We start from the raw sequence: 17,731 nt of genomic DNA, 5'->3' as shown, positions 1-17,731 counted from the left end.
CCAATGATATAGGTGTCCCATTCTGTTTCTGTTTACTATTATATTCTCAGTTGTCTTTAAAGGGGAAAGAGGGTTTGCTTTGTTTTTTTAGGCACTTTTTTTGGCATGTTTTTTTCTTACAAGTTATATGGTATGATAATATTAAGATGGATATATATCCTATTGCCAAAAATATATGTTTTTTTAATTATTTGTAAAAAAGAATTACTCTCACAATAATAGTAATGAAAATTATAAAGAAAACGTTTTATAAGTAAATTACTGGTAAATTGTTAATTCTATTATAAACTATTTTTAGTAAAATACTAAAATAAATATTTCTGGATGTCAATTGAATCTTAGCTCAATTTGTATTAGTATTATTGTCAATATAGAAAGAAGTACATTTAAGTACGTTAAAATGATGTTTTTTGTTATAATTGTTTCCACAGATTTCCCTTTGGGAAATTATTATTGTTTAAAAATTCATTTGGCTTCGTAATGGTGAGCTTTGATTCTGTTTACCTACCAAAAAAGCTAGGGTCAACATGGGAAGCGCACCTGATACCGAGTTGATGGAACCAAAATAATGAAGGTAGCTAAGGAGATACCTTTGGTTACATGTTGCAGCACAAAATATTTTCTCTTTTCATGCACAGTATCAACCATTGCATATCTAATATTCCCTTTGCTCATCAGTTTTTCTTAGACTATAAGGGCAGAAACAACACTGAGTACAAGCTACAGACATCAGCCTAGAGCCATTGGATTTTATGCATGAGCATTGATGGTTCTGTCTTGACAAGAACAACATAACTCTTCAATCTGGATTTTATTGAACAATTCAACTCGGTCATTCAAAGGAAGATCAACAATCTCCCATTACAAACAATACAAGTTTCAAATCTCTCTAACATGTGGTACCAATTCTTGTAAAAACATCAAACAAAATCCAATCAAGAAACCCGGAAAACCAAAGTCAAGTTCAAACCTTTAATATTATTTTCTAAAACTATATATACCCCAAAGTAGTATTACCCTTCCCAGCAGCACCTCGGGCACTAGTCTTCCCTCCCCTGTTTTCGCCATTAATAGCATTGGCCACTGCTAATGAAATCCCTTTCAAATCTTCAACACTTGCACACTCTTTTTTAACATCATCATCCTTCCTTTCTTCTCCCCTGCATTTGCAGATTTACTCCCCCCCGAATTCGACGGCCACACCCCACTCTCTCTTGTCCAGTTCTTCCCCGATGTTGGTGGTGGTGTCAATTCCATCCCACTCCTAACTGGTGGCTTTCGATTTTCTTTCCTTAAAGTGGCAGAAAAATCAGGCACCGATTGAGCCAAAACAGAGGACCCTTTCCACGAAACCCCCACACTTGAACTAAACTTCACTTGCTTCTTCGTTGGCGTTTAAGCTCGATTTCTTCCTCTTCTTGTTGCATCATCCCACTCTTCATTCTCAGCTTTGTTTCTCTTAGCTCGGCATAAGCTCCATATCTGGTATCCCTTTCCATTATAGAACTCTCTGTTGTAAGCCTTAAAGGAATTGGGTTACCGGGGCTTGAATTATGTGAAAGGATGAGAGAAACAGGGTCGAGAACATGGAACAGAGACTCCAAAGAAGCAAGGTTTGGTTCAGGGGTTTGCCGCAGAGGTTCACTTGTCTCTCCCATTTTTAAATGAAACTTGAAGGTTCACTCTGTTTAATGGAATACATTGTGTTTTTAAGTTTGATATTAAAAAGAGATTTGAGACTCTGAAACGGTCTAATTGAAAGACAAGAAGGGAGAGACTGAAAGACTTTTTTGGCCTTTTTTTCACTTTTACTTAATTATTTTTGTTATTTATTAATTTATTGATTTTTTAAAGAGAACTTACAATAGTTATTGGTCTAAATTGGATTAATAGGTTATATTAATTAATTTAATTAATAAAATTTTAATATTAAATAAATAAATAATAAATAGTAAATAATTAATGAAAAATACATCTAACTTAACGTGAATATAAATTTTTCTCAAAGGTTTAAATAACTTAATTTTTTTTTGAAAAAGGTGTGAAACTGTATCCATATTTTTTTATTTCATACTTTTTAATCAATTTTCTTCATTTTATACATCATAATCAATCAAATTAAAATTGGATAGAGTTTATCTTTGATATTGTACTAATAACATAAAGATAGTGTCCTTGCAAGTATTAAGAACAACACACTCATGATTTTATAGTGTCTTGAACAAATAAATTATAATCATCCAAAAACTTTGTTGAACTTAATGATTAAGAGTTGTTTATCCATAAAATCCATCCGAATTTTTAACCTTCTAAATCAACCATGGAGGAGCCCCATGGACTAAGTCAAAAAACGACAGGATTACAAAATGGAAAATCAGATTATAAATTTTTATCATTTTTTAAGCAAGAAAATACTTTCAAATTTAGCGACTTCGGATGAGCCAATCCAATACCTGCCTTCCCCCTTTATTCAACACTCACCAAACACATGAACTAATGCAGATGTAAGAACATAAAGAAGAGATGCTGCTAAAAGGGTAAAATTTTATCAAATAGAGGGAAAAGGAAAGGAAAAAATAAGGAAGGGTTGATTAAAAATGATGTATACATGCATTACATACTGACAACATCATCCATGGCATGTAATGGTCAAACTTTGGTGATGCTTGTATTTCTGTCCTAAATTGAATCTTGTGACTTTTTGCTTGAATCCATTCAGCACCACTGTCCTCACTGCCTCAATTCCTTGTCCAATGATTCATCAATCCCTCAAAAATACCAACCATTAAACACTTCACTTTCATCTCTCAAATAATAGGAATACCCCGTATTCAACACTCTCCCCTGTTCTTCATCAACCAACCTTCAATGTTGTACATGTAATTAATGAGAAAGACGAGGCAACTAAATACCTGATTTCGCTCCGCAGGACTGAACTTCTGCAGAAGATAAGCTTTCATGTCCATAGCAGCAGGTGGATTTCCAATGCCGGAACAATAAATTACTCTTATAGAATTATGGAACTGTGAATCACCATATGCATCTAATCTACCTTTTAAAAGGGATATGTGTTTATGATGCAAAAATTAAGCAGAAACTGGTGGGATTCGAGGAGCCACCTATGCACGACCGAGGAAACTCACGACTGCCATCCAGATGCCCCATCACACTCTTCACTCTGCAACAAGAAAGCATAAGTTAATGTCTTCAATTCACCATTTGTTTGGAGAAAGGTAAGGATGCATTTAAACAGACAGGAGAAACAACTTTGAGATTCATTTATTGTTCCGTATCACAAGGATGAAAATATGAGCTAGTATTACTCAAATACGTACGATGAAGATAGCTCAAGGAATATGCGGAATGATTTCAAGTAGGAATCATTGAGCAAAGAACTGCTTCAAAAATAGCCAAGTTATGTTCAAGAAAACAAATTAGAATTGAACAATATATACACAAACCAGGCTCAGAACTCCAGATCACATGGAAAGGAATGAGGCATAAAATACAGCTAATACAAATTCTGCTACCAGTAGTGTAGTAATATCAATGGAACTTACCCATTATGATGCCCATGTCCTCCTTTTGGTTGAAGCCTCAGAACACCATTTGGCAAGCTTATCATCATATTAATAATGAAAAAGGATGTGGAAGAAGATACATAAACAAGACTACAGGACATGCATTACCATATAAACCATACACATTATTTTGTTCATCATCATATTAATATCTTGAATCAGCATTGTGATAGAACATATGCTTATTTAGCTGCCTATATGCCACTACAACCTTTGATTTCCCAAAGATGTAAACTTGAAATAATATTACAGATAGAGCAAAACCTCTTCCATCATTAAAAGAATAAGCTCATGTGAGAAATCCTTCTTCGTAAACATGAACTTGGGTGTTGCAGGGTAATCTGTCAACAGGTAAAAAGTCCATAATGTAGGATTAACCATTTAACATTTACATATAAAAAATACTGATGAACCATGCATTACTAAAGGAGAACACAGATTAATTTGAACATTGGAGAAAATATTATTGAAAGCAATAACTACAAACCTTAAACAGAGATTGTAAAACAAATATAAAAATACCAAAAATAATCTTAATTTTAACAAGAGAAGACTCTTATTCTTAACAACTTATATGATTAACAAACAAATGTAATGCAATAATTTCATCCAGGAAGCTTCTCATCTTAGTTATTTGCACCCATTGACCCCAATGAACTGACGTATCCGACTCTTACTGTATAAAAAATCTAAGAGAAGTTAAATAATGAATACTAGGGCATCTTCAATTAAATTTAAATATGTGACATTTTAATTATATTTTTAAAATTTAAAATTCAATTGATAGTTCATGAATCTCGGTTATGGATAATCAAGCAAGCTAACATATTCTATATGTTAGGAAAATGAAAAAAGAAGACAGAAAATAGTATCCTGCTAGCATTTAGAAAACCCAGACAGAGAGAAGATCATGATCAAATTATCTGAAAAACCAAAGAATGCAGAAAATATAATCCCAAGAATCTAAAACCAAAGTCAAGATTCAATTGCACACAAGAAATTTCCATTTTAAATTACAGTTATTTATGGAACAAGATGGCTAGTAACATCACCATCTTGAAAGCATCATTGCCACGTCTCTCTCCTCAACAGCATCACCTTGGAGACAACTCTTTGAAATTGCAAGCAATTATCTTAAGCTTTTCCAAATAGGAAAATCTCTGGTGGAAATGCAATGTAACATTTTCCAGTTGAGGCATGATCTGAGAAGCCAATAAGCTAAAACATTAATATGTTAACTAGTTTTTGAATTGCAACAGAATATAAAAGTTTAATACAAGTAGAGTTGGGTGATGACAAATATATATAAAGTATCGTAAAAATAAAAATAAAAGACAATAAATATATAAAAGAAGTGAGATACATGACAAATTTATAACTCTTGCTTGTGGAGTTAAAAAGTGCATTGCTAATATACCAAATAGTTTTTCTTTTTGATAAGCAATTTTAACTAAAACTAAAATATAAGCCTTTGTACTCTTCACAAATTTGAATTTAATATCTCTACTTTTCATATTTCAAAATTTAGGTCCAAATGCTAACCTTGTTAAATTTTTACAATGCTAAATGGGGACCTAAATTTTGAAACCTAAAATATTAAAGGGACTAAATTCCAAATTTACAAAGAGTACATAGACTGTTTACATATTTCAGCCTTTAATTAATCGTTCAAGAAGTTTTATATTTTGTATTTATGTTAAACAAGTACCAAAGCAAGAAGCAAATAAAGCAAGGGCAATCAAACCAAAATACAGTGAAAGATAATAATAAGTTCTAGTTGTTTTTTTTTTCACTTGGTATCTTTAAATCTTGGAATAACTTCATTGGTTGTTTCTAGAGTTTTTTAATAGAAAAAAAAAACATTTTATTTCATATAATGAGGAAAATAGATTTTGGCAAGGCAAATGTCCACTTCATTAACAAATTTGATGCATTGATGATTAAATTCAGTAATATTTTATCATTATCAAGGTGCTAAAAGAGGCCATCGGCATAGCTGAAAAAGCTAGAACAAAGGTGCTAAGATAATCCTATAGGACAAGGACTTCATAATAAAAAGGGAAACATACAAAAGATCAATGGTAAAATAACCTTTTTTTTATTTTCATTAAATGCATTTGGTTGAGAGGAAGTAGTAGATTATTCAAGCGAAAACACAAGACCTATCTTTAAATAAAGGGTGAAGAATGGTCGTATACCTTTCCAATGAAGAACGGAGGTAGTAGATGAGGCATTATCAGATTAGTTTAATGGCTGATGCTTTGGAGGGAGCATATTTTCCATGAAGTTGTGATATCCTTTGAGCGCATTGTTCCATGTGTTCACTGGGTCCTCATCACGGCCTTCGAGCATCCACTCATTGTGCGCCTTCCAAATGCCCCAACACGTCCAAGCAATCAAACTCATATCCGTATTTGCTCCCGAGTTCTGAAGAAGTTGCTTAATTTTCAGCCACCAATCGGATAAGGATTGGAAATCCTTAGGGGAAGGGGTGTGGTTGAACGTCGAGGCTCTCCAAGTTGCTTGAGCTGGTGGGCAGAAAAAGAGGATGTGTTCAATGGTTTCCTTTCCTTCTTCACACCTTGGACAACTCGAATTCTCTATGATATGTCTCTTGCCTAAATTCTCTGTGGAAGCTATGGCATTACAGCATGCGTCCCGAATGAAAAGTTTTATCTTGGGGGTAGCTTTAAGATTCCAAAGATCCTCCCAATCACATTTTTGCCACAGCTGAGATCCGCAGCAACCTGCATTAATAGAACGGGTTATGGAGGCCGTGAGGATATTGTAATGATCTTTCGTAAGCCACGTTGTGCTGTGCATTTCTAGGTAGAAACATGAGTTTTGGTAGATTCCAAAGCATAAGGTAGGAAAACTGATTAAATTTAAACCAATTTTTGTGTTCTACTCCTTCCACATTCTTTGGAACACTCTCTTGCACTCCAGAGCTATCAACATTTAAGCTCTGAAGATGCTGAAGATCTTTGGCTATTGAAAACGGAAAAAAAAATTTCAGACAGTTCAACGTTATGTAATTATAAGGAGTCACATATTAAAAAATGAGGCCTCCATTTATATTTTAGCATATAAATGCAACATTAGATGTATTTATACGGCTACTATTAAAATAAAATTTAGAAAGAGAACATTAAAAATATATATTTCTCTGTACCTTCTGTGTTTAACTGTTCAATGGTGGCATTAAGGTCACCAGCCCAGCGTCCCTCAAAATCTGTTTCTGTTAACTGCACCTTATGCAGTTTTGGTGTGCTTAGTGCTCCTTGAGAGAACTTCTTCATTCTAGGACAGTGATTCAAAATAACTTGTTCCAAGGATGGAAACTTTAAAGTGTAATTGCCTGAACAAAAGCTTGTGAGGCTTTGTAAAAAATGAAGCTCCAAACGTTTCAGCGTTTTGAAAATAATCTCATATGACGTATTATCCCTGTCGCTGGCAACTACTTCTTTCATCATTTCACACTCTCTTATCTTCATTGTAACAAGGCACACCAAACTTTGGGCTTTGAAAGATGTAATCAACTCTGACATCTTATTGCATTTCCAAATATCTAAAGTTGTAAGATTTTCAAAAGATGAAAGATCTAACCCTAAATTAATCAAATTGCCACACAGCATAATTTCAAGACATTCAAGGCTTGCACAAATATGGTCAAGTGGGGAGTCTTGCTTCCATAAATGTCTTATGTTGCTAACCATATTCAATTTCAACTTCTTTATTTTTGAGATCGTGCTAATCATGTCTTTATCTTCACATGCAGCGCTTTTGAAAGTAGCTAGCTCTTTGAAATTGCAAGAAACCACCTCCAGCCATTCCAAATTGTAAAACATTCGAAGGAAAGAAATCGGGAAAACAGCTGATTCATCAAAGTAGCAAGAAATCCGAAGCATTTTTATATTGCAAAATAAGTCAGCCTTAAACTGGCCATCACTTATCATCGCAATATCACCATGGCTAAGTGAAACCTCCTCCAATTGGGGGATAACCTAGGAAGAAACAAGAAAGAACAATGAATGTCGTAGAGTATTTAGAATTTCATTGAAACAGGAACACCTAATATAAAAGAAAAGCTATAACAGATAATATAAGCCCATAAATGAACTATGGAATCAATAGTTTGAAGTGATGTGTATTTGTAGTTTTAATTTCTATATTAAAAATATGCAGGTTAGGTTTTTTCTTTAATAGGTAAAAAGTTATATAGAATTAGTTGCTAAAATAAAATTTAATCTGTTGGAGATTATTAGTTAGATAGGGAAAAATATGAATTTGGTGATTATTTTACATTTTCAACTGAATATTTGCGTGTATTAGTTGAGAGATACAAAATGATTTAAATACAATTTATCAACTTTGCTAAAAGAAAATGTGTGATAGTTCATACCTTTTCAACAAGGAAAAGTGAATGTCGGATTTGGGATTCTTCATGCCCAAATATCTTAATCCTCCCACACCCAGATATCGTCAACTGCTTTAATGCAGGCCATGTTGTTCTATGCATTCCTTGGTAGAAACATGTTAGGTACGGTAGACACCAAAGTTTAAGGAAGGACAACTGATTAAATGCAAAAAAAATGTCCTGTTCATCTGATTCTTCAACACTCTTAGCAACAATCTCCTCCAACCCACACCTATCAATAGTAAGTCTTTCAAGTTGCTGAAGATCTTTAGCAATAGAAAATGGAAACAAAGTTTTCAAGCTCCAACATTCACAAATAATTACATGTCGTAGATTTCCAAAAGAAATATTTCTTTTGCGATACTTGGTCCAAACATGCTTCACCTTTGGTAGGCGAACAAGATTCACTTCTCTTAACTGACTGTGTACCACATATGTTTCTTCAATATCTAACTCTTGCACTTGGAGTTGGAACACTTGTTCTAGTGAAGCACAATCAGTCACTATTAATTTCTCCAATCTTTGAAAAACCCTCAAAAGAAAAGGTGGAAAGATGTTCAACAATACATCACATTCCTTAACAATCAACTCTTTTAGCATAGAAAATGAATTTGTATGAAGTTGGTTGTACCAGATCCTCTTTGCATTCCTTAAATGGGAGATTGTGATCCTCTCCAAGTTGGGAAAAGCAACCTACATAATGATAGAAAGAGCTAATTACAATTGGAAATAAATTATATAAAATGTTAGCTCATTGATATTTAGATGAAGGCATTGGTAAATTATATAATTAAAACAAGAAATGATTAAATGAAATTGGGATATCATAAAACTTGTATCTCTTTCCAATAATTTAAAGTCATTTCAGCATTTTCATCCCAAAAATTGACACACAATTCTAAAATTGATTTTTTTCAAGATAAAAATGCTAAAATGACATTAAATTATTGGAAAGAGATATAAATATTATGGTATCCCAATTTTGTTAAATCTTAGCTAATTAAGAAAATTAGAACCATCATTAATCTAAGAAAAATCTAAATGAATTTAATATAAAATTATATTCGGTTGACCTTTACGTATGTAACTACTTACATATATGCACACTAGTTTCTAATGTTACATGTATTGCACATGATTTTACAATTTAATTTTAATTAATTTTATATAATGCATTTTTAGCTATTGTAATTAACTTTTATTCAGATTTTTAATTTAATTAAAATATTCACTTATTTGACAATTCAAATATAATAAAAAAAGTTTCCAAATCATAATAAAAGCATTTATATTGTATCACAAAATTGACATATTTTGTAGATCAATATTTCTTTAATAATATTACAAAACTTTTAAATAATAAATGAAATATCTGTACTGTATTCAACGTACAAAATATTTTTATTGCATGTAAGAAAATAGCATTATTCAAAATAATAACTAATAATTAAAATATATAAATGATTTTGATAAAAATATTGTGCTAATAAAGAAATTTCTAATAGTAAATAAACTTCCGACAATATGATTAATATAAATATATTATTTACAAAATTTTATAAATGAAATATAATGACTAAAGCAATATAATTTAACTTCTGAAACATAATAATTTAAATAATAATTATGAGTCAAACAATAATAAAATAATAGTTATACAAGCAATAATATAATGAAAATTACTTAACTAGAAAAGACATATGAAAACTACCCTTCAAAATTACCAATGATAATACAAGAAGGGCAGCTAATGTATCACCCGAAAACTCCCTCTAATAAGGATAGCATTCATAATAGGACTTGCAATTAATGTGATATGTATGTTTGTTTTTTAAAGTTACCAATCAAAGAGATAGGTCAAGGATTTTAATAATTACTAAAATACTTAAAACAAAATTACACAAAACCTCTTAGATAAGAAAATAAATATATATATATATTCTTTCTAAGTGCTTCCTTTATTGTTGTTTCATTCTTCAAGTTGCTAGGGAATGTAGATGACATTAGCGAGAAATAAAGATATAGGTCATGAGTCATGACTAGCCATATGACTTAAATGTATAAATGAAAATTCATTAAAAGAAAACTAACCTTGTCGGAGAATAATGTAGAAACATTATCAACTTCGTCTTCAACCTCTCTTGAAAATATAGAGACAAAAGTAATCATGTTTGAACAGTCAGCTACCTTAATTTCAACCAAAGATGGTAATTCAAGAGCTCTACTTCCTAGGTAAAAACTTGTCATATTTGGACAAGACTCCACCACAATAGATTGTAGACGAGGAAATATGCTAATGATCTTGCTACTATCTGTTATTGCTTCCTCAATTATTGTAATTGAATCCTCTTCTTTGATGACTTGTTCCAATTTTCCGCATCTCTTGATTTCCATTTTCCGGAGTTGTCCTAGGCCGAAGGCCATTGAGAGGTTAAAAATGTATCTCAAATTGTTGGAATCAAAAACCTCTAGATATTCAAGAGTTGTAAAATCCAAACATTTCTTGAGGATTTTTACTCCATATGTCTACCAACTCCGGAAACTCTGACAACTTCAAATGCTTTAGACCACGATATCCAACCTAATAAGCAACATATCAAAGTCAAACTTTCATACCAACATATTTAACAAGGGCCCTCGCTATTGTGAAAATAAATTACACAAACCATAATTAAATGTATATATATCGATCTTTCAGTGAATTTTTAAATAAGTACCTGCTCTTTGTATAATTGCTCCACGGTGGCATTAAGGCCACCAACCCAACTTCCCTTAAAATCTGTTTCTGTTAATTGCACTTTATGAAGTTTTGGTGTGCTTAAAGCTCCTTGATAGAAGTTCTTCATTCTAGGACATTGGCTCAAAGTAACTTGTTCTAAGGATGGAAACCTTAAGGTGTAATTGCCTGAGCAAAAGCTTGTGAGGCTTGATAAAAAATGAAGCTCCAAACGTTTTAGCGCTATGAAAATAATCTCATATGACGTATCATCCCCGCCGCTTGCAACTACTACTCTCATCATTTCACATTCTCTTATTCTCATTGTAACAAGGCACACCAAACTTTTGGCTTTGAAAGATGTAATAAGTTCTGACATCTTATTGCATTTCCAAACATCTAAAGTTGTAAGATTTTCAAAAGATGAAAGATCTAATCCTAAATTAATCAAATTGCCACACTGCAAAACTTCAAGACATTCGAGGCTTGCACAAATATGGTCAAGCAGGGAGTCTTGCTTCCATAGATCTCTTATGTTGTTAATCCCATCCAATAACAGCTTCTTGAACTTTGGGGTGGTGATGATCATGTCTTTATCTTCAAATGCATCACTTTTGAAAGAAGCTAGCTCTTTGAAATAACAGAAACTCAGTGCAAGACTTTCAAGATTGCAAAACCTACTAAGGAAAGAAATTGGGAAAACAGATACACCAAAGTCGCAATAAATTCGAAGAAATTTTATATTGCAAAACAAGTCGGCCTCAAACTTGCCATCACTTATCATCGCAATATCACCATGGCTAAATGAAACCTCCTCCAATTGGGGGATAACCTAAGAAGAAACAAGCAAGAACAATGAGTACAGTAGAGTATCAAATTTAGAATTTCATTGAAACAAGAACACCTAACATAAAAGAATAGCTATAACACATCATATAAGCCCATAAATGAACTATGGAATCAATAGTTTGAAGTGATATGTATTTGTAGTTTTAATTTCTATATTAAAAATTTGCAGGTTAGCTTTTTTTTTTAATAGGTAAAGAGTTATATAGAATTCGTTGCTAAAATATAATTTAGAACTGTTGGAGATTATTAGTTAGATAGGGAAAAATATGAATTTGGTGATTATTTTACATTTTCAATTGAATATTTGCATGTATTAGTTGAGAGATACAAAATGATTTAAATACAATTTATCAACTTTGCTAAAAGAAAATATGTGATAGTTCATACCTTTTCAACAAGGAAAAGTGAATGTCGGATTTGGGATTCTTCATGCCTAAATATCTTAATCCTCCCACACCCAGAGATCGTCAATTGCTTTAATGCAGGCCATGTTGTTCTATGTATTCCTTGGTAGAAACATGTTAGGTACGGTAGACACCAAAGTTTAAGGAAGGACAACTGATTAAATGCAAAAAAAATGTCCTGTTCATCTGATTCTTCAACACTCTTAGCAACAATCTCCTCCAACCCACACCTATCAATAGTAAGTCTTTCAAGTTGCTGAAGATCTTTAGCAATTGAAAATGGAAACAAAGTTTTCAAGCTCCAACATTCACAAATAATTACATATCGTAGATTTCCAAAAGAAACATTTCTTTTGCGATACTTGGTCCAAACATGCTTCAACTTTGGTAGGCGAACGAGATTCACTTCTCTTAACTGACTGTGTACCACATATGTTTCTTCAATATCTAGCTCTTGCACTTGGAGTTGGAACACTTGTTCTAGTGAAGCACAATCGGTCACTATTAATTTCTCCAATCTTTGAAAAACCCTCAAAAGAAAAGGTGGAAAGATGTTCAACAATACATCACATTCCTTAACAATCAGCTCTTTTAGCATAGAAAATGAATTTGTATGAAGTTGGTTGTACCAGATCCTCTTTGCATTCCTTAAATGGGAGATTGTGATCCTCTCCAAGTTGGGAAAAGCAACCTACAATTCATTATTCATGCCAATGGAAGCAATGATTAAAAGAGTTAAGTATAACAACTACAAAAGGAAATAGAAAAAAGAAAAATGTGCTTCACTGAAAAGAGCACATTATTGAACAAAACCCCATGGGTAGGGATATCTTTCTTCGTAGAATTATGTATGAATCCCTTCAATTCTGGACAATTTTCTATCTCAAGAATTGTCAAGACGGGGAATTCAACAGTATGATCTTCATGGCAAAAGCCGATAAGTTTCTGAAGACCCTTCAATTTGAGTAAGTTCAATCGGGGGAAGCGGATTAGAGTTCTACTTTTGAATGTTTCTTGGATCATTTTATCCGTTGATATTATTTCCTGTATGCACTTGCAGTCACTAATTTCCAAGCATTTGAGGTGCTGCAAATATCCAGGCATGGAATCGGATAAAACATGTTTTAAGTTGGCGCAGCCCTTAATGATCAAACTTGCCAAATTTTGAGTTGAACAAAACGCTTGGGGACTCCATATTCTGCCAATGCTAATCGATGATAGTTTCAACTTCTCCAGCTTAGGAAACAATATCTGCACATGAGCACTTGTTTACTTGCCAAATCTAATCTTATTAAAGGCAAATTCGAAAAAAAGCTAATTAATTTGATATTTCCATTAGTTTATACAAAACATTAAGTGATTTGTAATAATTGTCTAATTGGATAATATTTTATGTAGATATAATTACATAATACATTACAAAAATTAAAATAATTTGTGTAACTGAATATTGTTTTTTGTAATTGAATAACGTTGTCTTTAATTCTATAATGACACAAAACATTATAAAAATTGTAAAAATAAGTGTAGTGGAGCAGTATGTAATCAGAGTTGATGGAGAGGGGATTAAAATGCATGCAGTGGATGAAGAAAAAAGTATTTAAATACCTTTTGCTTGAAAAGGGCAATTTCTTGTGGAGATATGGAAGTTGAACCTTCGTTTTGGGAGCAAAAGCTAATAAGATTTGGTAGACCCTGCAGTGTCAGTGACTCAAGTTGAAGAAATTCAATTTTCTGAACATCTTTAAGGATATATTGGACCATCGCACCATTTTGGATATGCAGATTCCTCAACTGCTGAAAATAATTCCCAACTTCTGATTCATGTAACAAAATCTCCACATCTTTCACTTCATCTATATATAAATTTTCAGCTTTCTTCAATAAAACTTTGACTCCATTATTAAGAAACCTAATGCTTGTCTGCAGGTTAAGCTTTAGTGTTCTGGAGTATTCACGAACCCAATCCCAATTCCAATCCCAATGCGACTCTTCTCCGATAAAAATAATGTATCTTTGTAACTTTTCAAAGGAGAAGTCTTTGGGGATAATTTTGGCATTAGGGATACGAATTTCTAAAGCAGTTAAAGGTATCAAACCTTTCAATTCAGCAAGACTAGAATTGCTTTGCAGGCTGGAGTGTCCCTCTGCTCCCCATTCATCACAACTGTTATCCATATACAGTTCTTCCAATCTAGACAATTTACACAAGACACCAGGTGGAATTCTTCTGAGTTTGGAACAATAACGTAAATCTAACTGCTTTAGCTTAGTCAGTTGTCCTATTTCCTTGGGTAGCATTTCAATATCAGAACTCACAATGTTGAGAATTTCCAGATTCTTGAGCTCTCCAATAAGTGCTATATCTCCCAACACACAATTAACCAACCTTAGTACTCGAAGGTTTCCTAGCAAAGAAATTGATGAAGGCAAGCTCATGCCAGCCAAATATAGGACTTTAAGATTTTTCGTTTCCTTAAAAAAGGTTGTTGGTATTTTCATCCAAGGATCCTGGCTACCCATACATAAAACAGTAAGTTTGGGGCATTTCAACTGATCAGGAAGCTCGCTCATTCCAAAACATACTATTTTGTCGCACTCTTTCATTGTTTCATCATCTGGCCAATCATTCAAATCATGTTTGCATCTTAAATCAAACATACGGTTGCCTTTAGAAGCGATTGACTTGGCCACATCAGAAATAAGATCATGCATATCAAAGTGCGTATTGGTACAACCATCAAGTAACAAACAAGAAGCTTTGAGATGACTCACCACTGTCAACAGTTTGTTCCTTGTTTCTTTAATTGTACTGACACCACGAAATAACCCTAACCCCATTGCAAACACAAGCAACAAATCAAGGGAAGCATTATGACCCATTACACTGCAAAGTAAGAAAGTCTGTTTATGTTCCTCGCTTTGTAAACGATCGTAACTCCACTCTATAGTTGAATATACAGTTGCTGGTACTCCTTTGAAGTTGCTCGACGATGGCTTGCTAAGCTGTCGCAAAGCATCCTCCCATACAAATGGAGGCTCATTTTTCAAAAACGTCGCAAGTGTTCTAATGGCAATTGGTAGACCACCACATTTTTTAGCTACCTCAGTTGCTATAGGCAACAAGTCAGAACTTTCAACACCATCTCCCATAATCTTCTTGAAGAAATGCCATGCTTCTTCATGTTCTAAAACTCCGATTGGAAAATTCTTTTTAGCATCCATGTCCTTCAACAAAACATTAAGATCTCTGGATGTCAGCAATATCATCTAAAAGGAATCCCTGATCCTCGTCTCCCAAAGGAATCCCCATTTCCATCAGGTCTAATTTTGCCCAAATGTCATCTAAAACAACAAGAATCTTCTTCTCTTTCTTCAATCTTTGGTGCAACCGACTTGCCCTTCCACTTATACTTTGCTCCTCAAATTTCAATCCCAACATATCTGCAATTTCATCTTGAATTTTCTGGACGTCAGGAATATGAGTGACAACAGCCATAACCACTGAGTCGAATAACTTATCTTCTTTGACTTGTCTGACAACTTCTTTCACAAGCGTAGTCTTGCCGACACCAGGCATTCCGTACACCCCTATAATGTTGAGATTAGGATCTTTCACCGCCTCCATGATATTGTTAAACATCAGCTTTCTTGAATCAAAGTCTTCGAAATCTTTAGGAGGAACAACCACTATGGGCTGCGGAACATCCCGATATGATACTTTGTCAAACCCGCCTTGCTGGAGGAGTTCATCAACGGCAGCGGCATCTTCTTCTGCTTTCTTGCTAAGCCGATAGCGAGCCTTGAAATTAGGGCACAAGCCGATGAATCACTTGTTCTTTGCTTCGTTTTCTAGACCCTTCACTTCCTTCAACTCTGAATCGGTCATTTTATCAGCTTTCGCCAGCCAACTGTTGACTTCGGGGTATATATTCTCGCCGTTCTTTTCAGCAGCATCAACATCTAACAGCACTCCGTCTCTTTTGTCTTTCAACGTCTCGAATTTCTTCTCGAAAACCGAAACCATTCTTCTATAGCGGCAAACGTAGCTGAAATTACGTTTAACTTTTTGGAACAAGTATCCCACAACTCCGGCAACAAGGTTGCTAGCGGTGCCCGTAATAACTTCCATGTTTTTCTGGGGAAAGGGGTATTCAAAAGTCAAACAAAAAGTGTAAGTGATAGAATAAGAGAGGGAAGGCTGGGAGCACAATCAAATAATAATAAGGAAACAAGGAAACCGTTGTTACAAACACCAAGCTAATGCGGAGCAGAAGATGATCTGAGGGGAGTAGAAGACAAAGAGTGAAGAACTGGAAAAGGTTTATTTTGTGGACTGAACGTAGCTAAGATGGGAAAATAGAGAAGGAAACAGTTGTGGGCTTGGGTAGGCAGTAGCTGAGATCTAAGTAATGGAGATGAGGAACCTGCAATATTCAAGCACAACAACCGATGACTTTCACATGGGAAGTTAAAAAAGATGTGGGACTCAGACATCAATTTCTATAGGTTATTTTAATTAAAAAAATATTATATTTACAAAAAAAATCAGTTTTAAAAATAATCACTAAAATAACTCGAAATAAATAGTAAAATAGGGTTGTGGTTAGACCTGTCCATGGGCCGGGCGGCCCGACGGCCCGCCTGAAATATGGGAGGGTTCGGGTAAAAATATAGGCCTGAAATATGGGCTTGGGCAAAAAAACGAGGCCCGTTTAAAAAATGGACCGGGCCTCGGGCACAACTTTTTTGGCCCGGGCCCGGCCCGAATTTAATAAAAATATATTTTTTATATTTATTTTTTAATTTTAAAATACTTTAAAAATATTTTTTGTTTTTTATTTATTTTTAAAATATTTTTTTAAATGTTTATTAAAAAACGGGCTGGGCCGGGCCGGGCTCGGGCCGAGCCTAGGAAAAATTTCAGGCCCATATTTCGGGCCGGGCCCGGGCCTAGGAGTCGGGCCGAAATTTTTTCCCGGGCCCGGCCCATGGACAAGTCTAGTTGTGGTCTGTCAATTACTGAAATCACCTCGTATTTTGGACTCATTATTGTCTGATAATTGTGTCAGACTTAAAAAAATGATTTTTTTGGTTTTGGCCTGTCAATGGCCGGAACCAGTGTATATTTTTAAATTGTATAATACTGATATATAGAAAAGAAAAAAATGAAAAAAAAAATTTGAGTGCTGGCCTGTCAATTACCGGCACCCCCTGTATACAAAAAAAATTTTCGGGTATTGGTCTGTCAATGGCCGACACTAGAATACGAAAAAAGTAAAAAAAAAATTGATGGCCTGCCAATGGCCGGCACCACCTTTATGGGAAATTTTTTTTTATTTTTTCGTGTCAATGGCAAGCACCAATATACGAAAAAAGTTTGAAAAAAAAATTTTTGTGGTGGCCTACTAATGGCCAGCACCACCTTTTTTCAATATATATATATATATATATATATATATATATATATATATTTTTCTGTCAATGGCCGACACCATTATACGAAAAAAGTTTTAAAAAAAATTTGGTGGTGGCCTGCCAATGGTCGGCACCACCTTTATGAGAAAAAAAATTTACTTTTTTTAACTTTTTTCGTATACTGGTGCCTACCATTAACACGAAAAAAAGTAAAAAAAATTCTCATGAAGGTGGTGCCGGCCATTGGCAGGCCACCACAAAAAAAAAATTACTTTTTTCGTATTCTGGTGCTGGCCATTGACAAACCAATACTTGAAGAAAAAAAATTTCATACACAAGGGGTGCC

General features: G+C 33.9%; 2 protein-coding genes and 1 pseudogene across 13 annotated transcripts; all 3 read right to left on the bottom strand.

Annotated features, from left to right (window-relative positions):
• Positions 1-792: 792 nt before the first annotated feature.
• On the bottom strand, positions 793-1,713 carry LOC105761609 (uncharacterized; annotated as a pseudogene).
• Positions 1,714-2,522: 809 nt separating this feature from the next.
• On the bottom strand, positions 2,523-12,705 carry LOC105785097 (uncharacterized). Of its 12 annotated transcripts, none has more exons than XR_008191085.1 (9): positions 11,951-12,100; positions 10,716-11,546; positions 10,090-10,579; positions 7,984-8,691; positions 6,754-7,585; positions 5,780-6,328; positions 3,053-4,783; positions 2,913-2,939; positions 2,523-2,768 (listed from the first exon to the last, which is right to left on the bottom strand). XR_008191085.1 is itself a non-coding variant. In XM_052624117.1 (7 exons), exons 3-6 carry the CDS (start codon positions 10,420-10,422, stop codon positions 5,823-5,825), a joined length of 2,379 nt encoding a protein of 792 aa, XP_052480077.1. In that variant the 5' UTR covers positions 10,423-10,579; positions 10,716-11,546; positions 11,951-12,100; the 3' UTR covers positions 2,523-4,783; positions 5,780-5,822. The 12 variants fall into 12 exon arrangements, 2 of the variants coding, with proteins under 2 accessions (XP_052480077.1, XP_052480078.1); XR_008191084.1 differs by having other exon boundaries at positions 2,523-2,939; positions 3,053-3,178; positions 3,561-4,783; XR_008191080.1 differs by having other exon boundaries at positions 2,523-3,178; positions 3,846-3,922; positions 4,634-4,783.
• On the bottom strand, positions 12,645-16,424 carry LOC105761613 (probable disease resistance protein At4g27220). Its single transcript, XM_052624119.1, has 2 exons — positions 13,576-16,424; positions 12,645-13,218 (listed from the first exon to the last, which is right to left on the bottom strand). The coding sequence occupies exons 1-2, from the start codon at positions 15,235-15,237 to the stop codon at positions 12,703-12,705; spliced, it is 2,178 nt and encodes a 725-aa protein (XP_052480079.1). The 5' UTR covers positions 15,238-16,424; the 3' UTR covers positions 12,645-12,702.
• Positions 16,425-17,731: the final 1,307 nt, after the last annotated feature.

The sequence above is a fragment of the Gossypium raimondii genome, chromosome 11 (genome assembly GCF_025698545.1).
Source record: "Gossypium raimondii isolate GPD5lz chromosome 11, ASM2569854v1, whole genome shotgun sequence".
NCBI lineage: Eukaryota > Viridiplantae > Streptophyta > Magnoliopsida > Malvales > Malvaceae > Gossypium > Gossypium raimondii.
The sequence above is the reverse complement of the archived record's forward strand: the minus strand, read 5'-3'. Positions and strand labels throughout refer to the sequence as shown.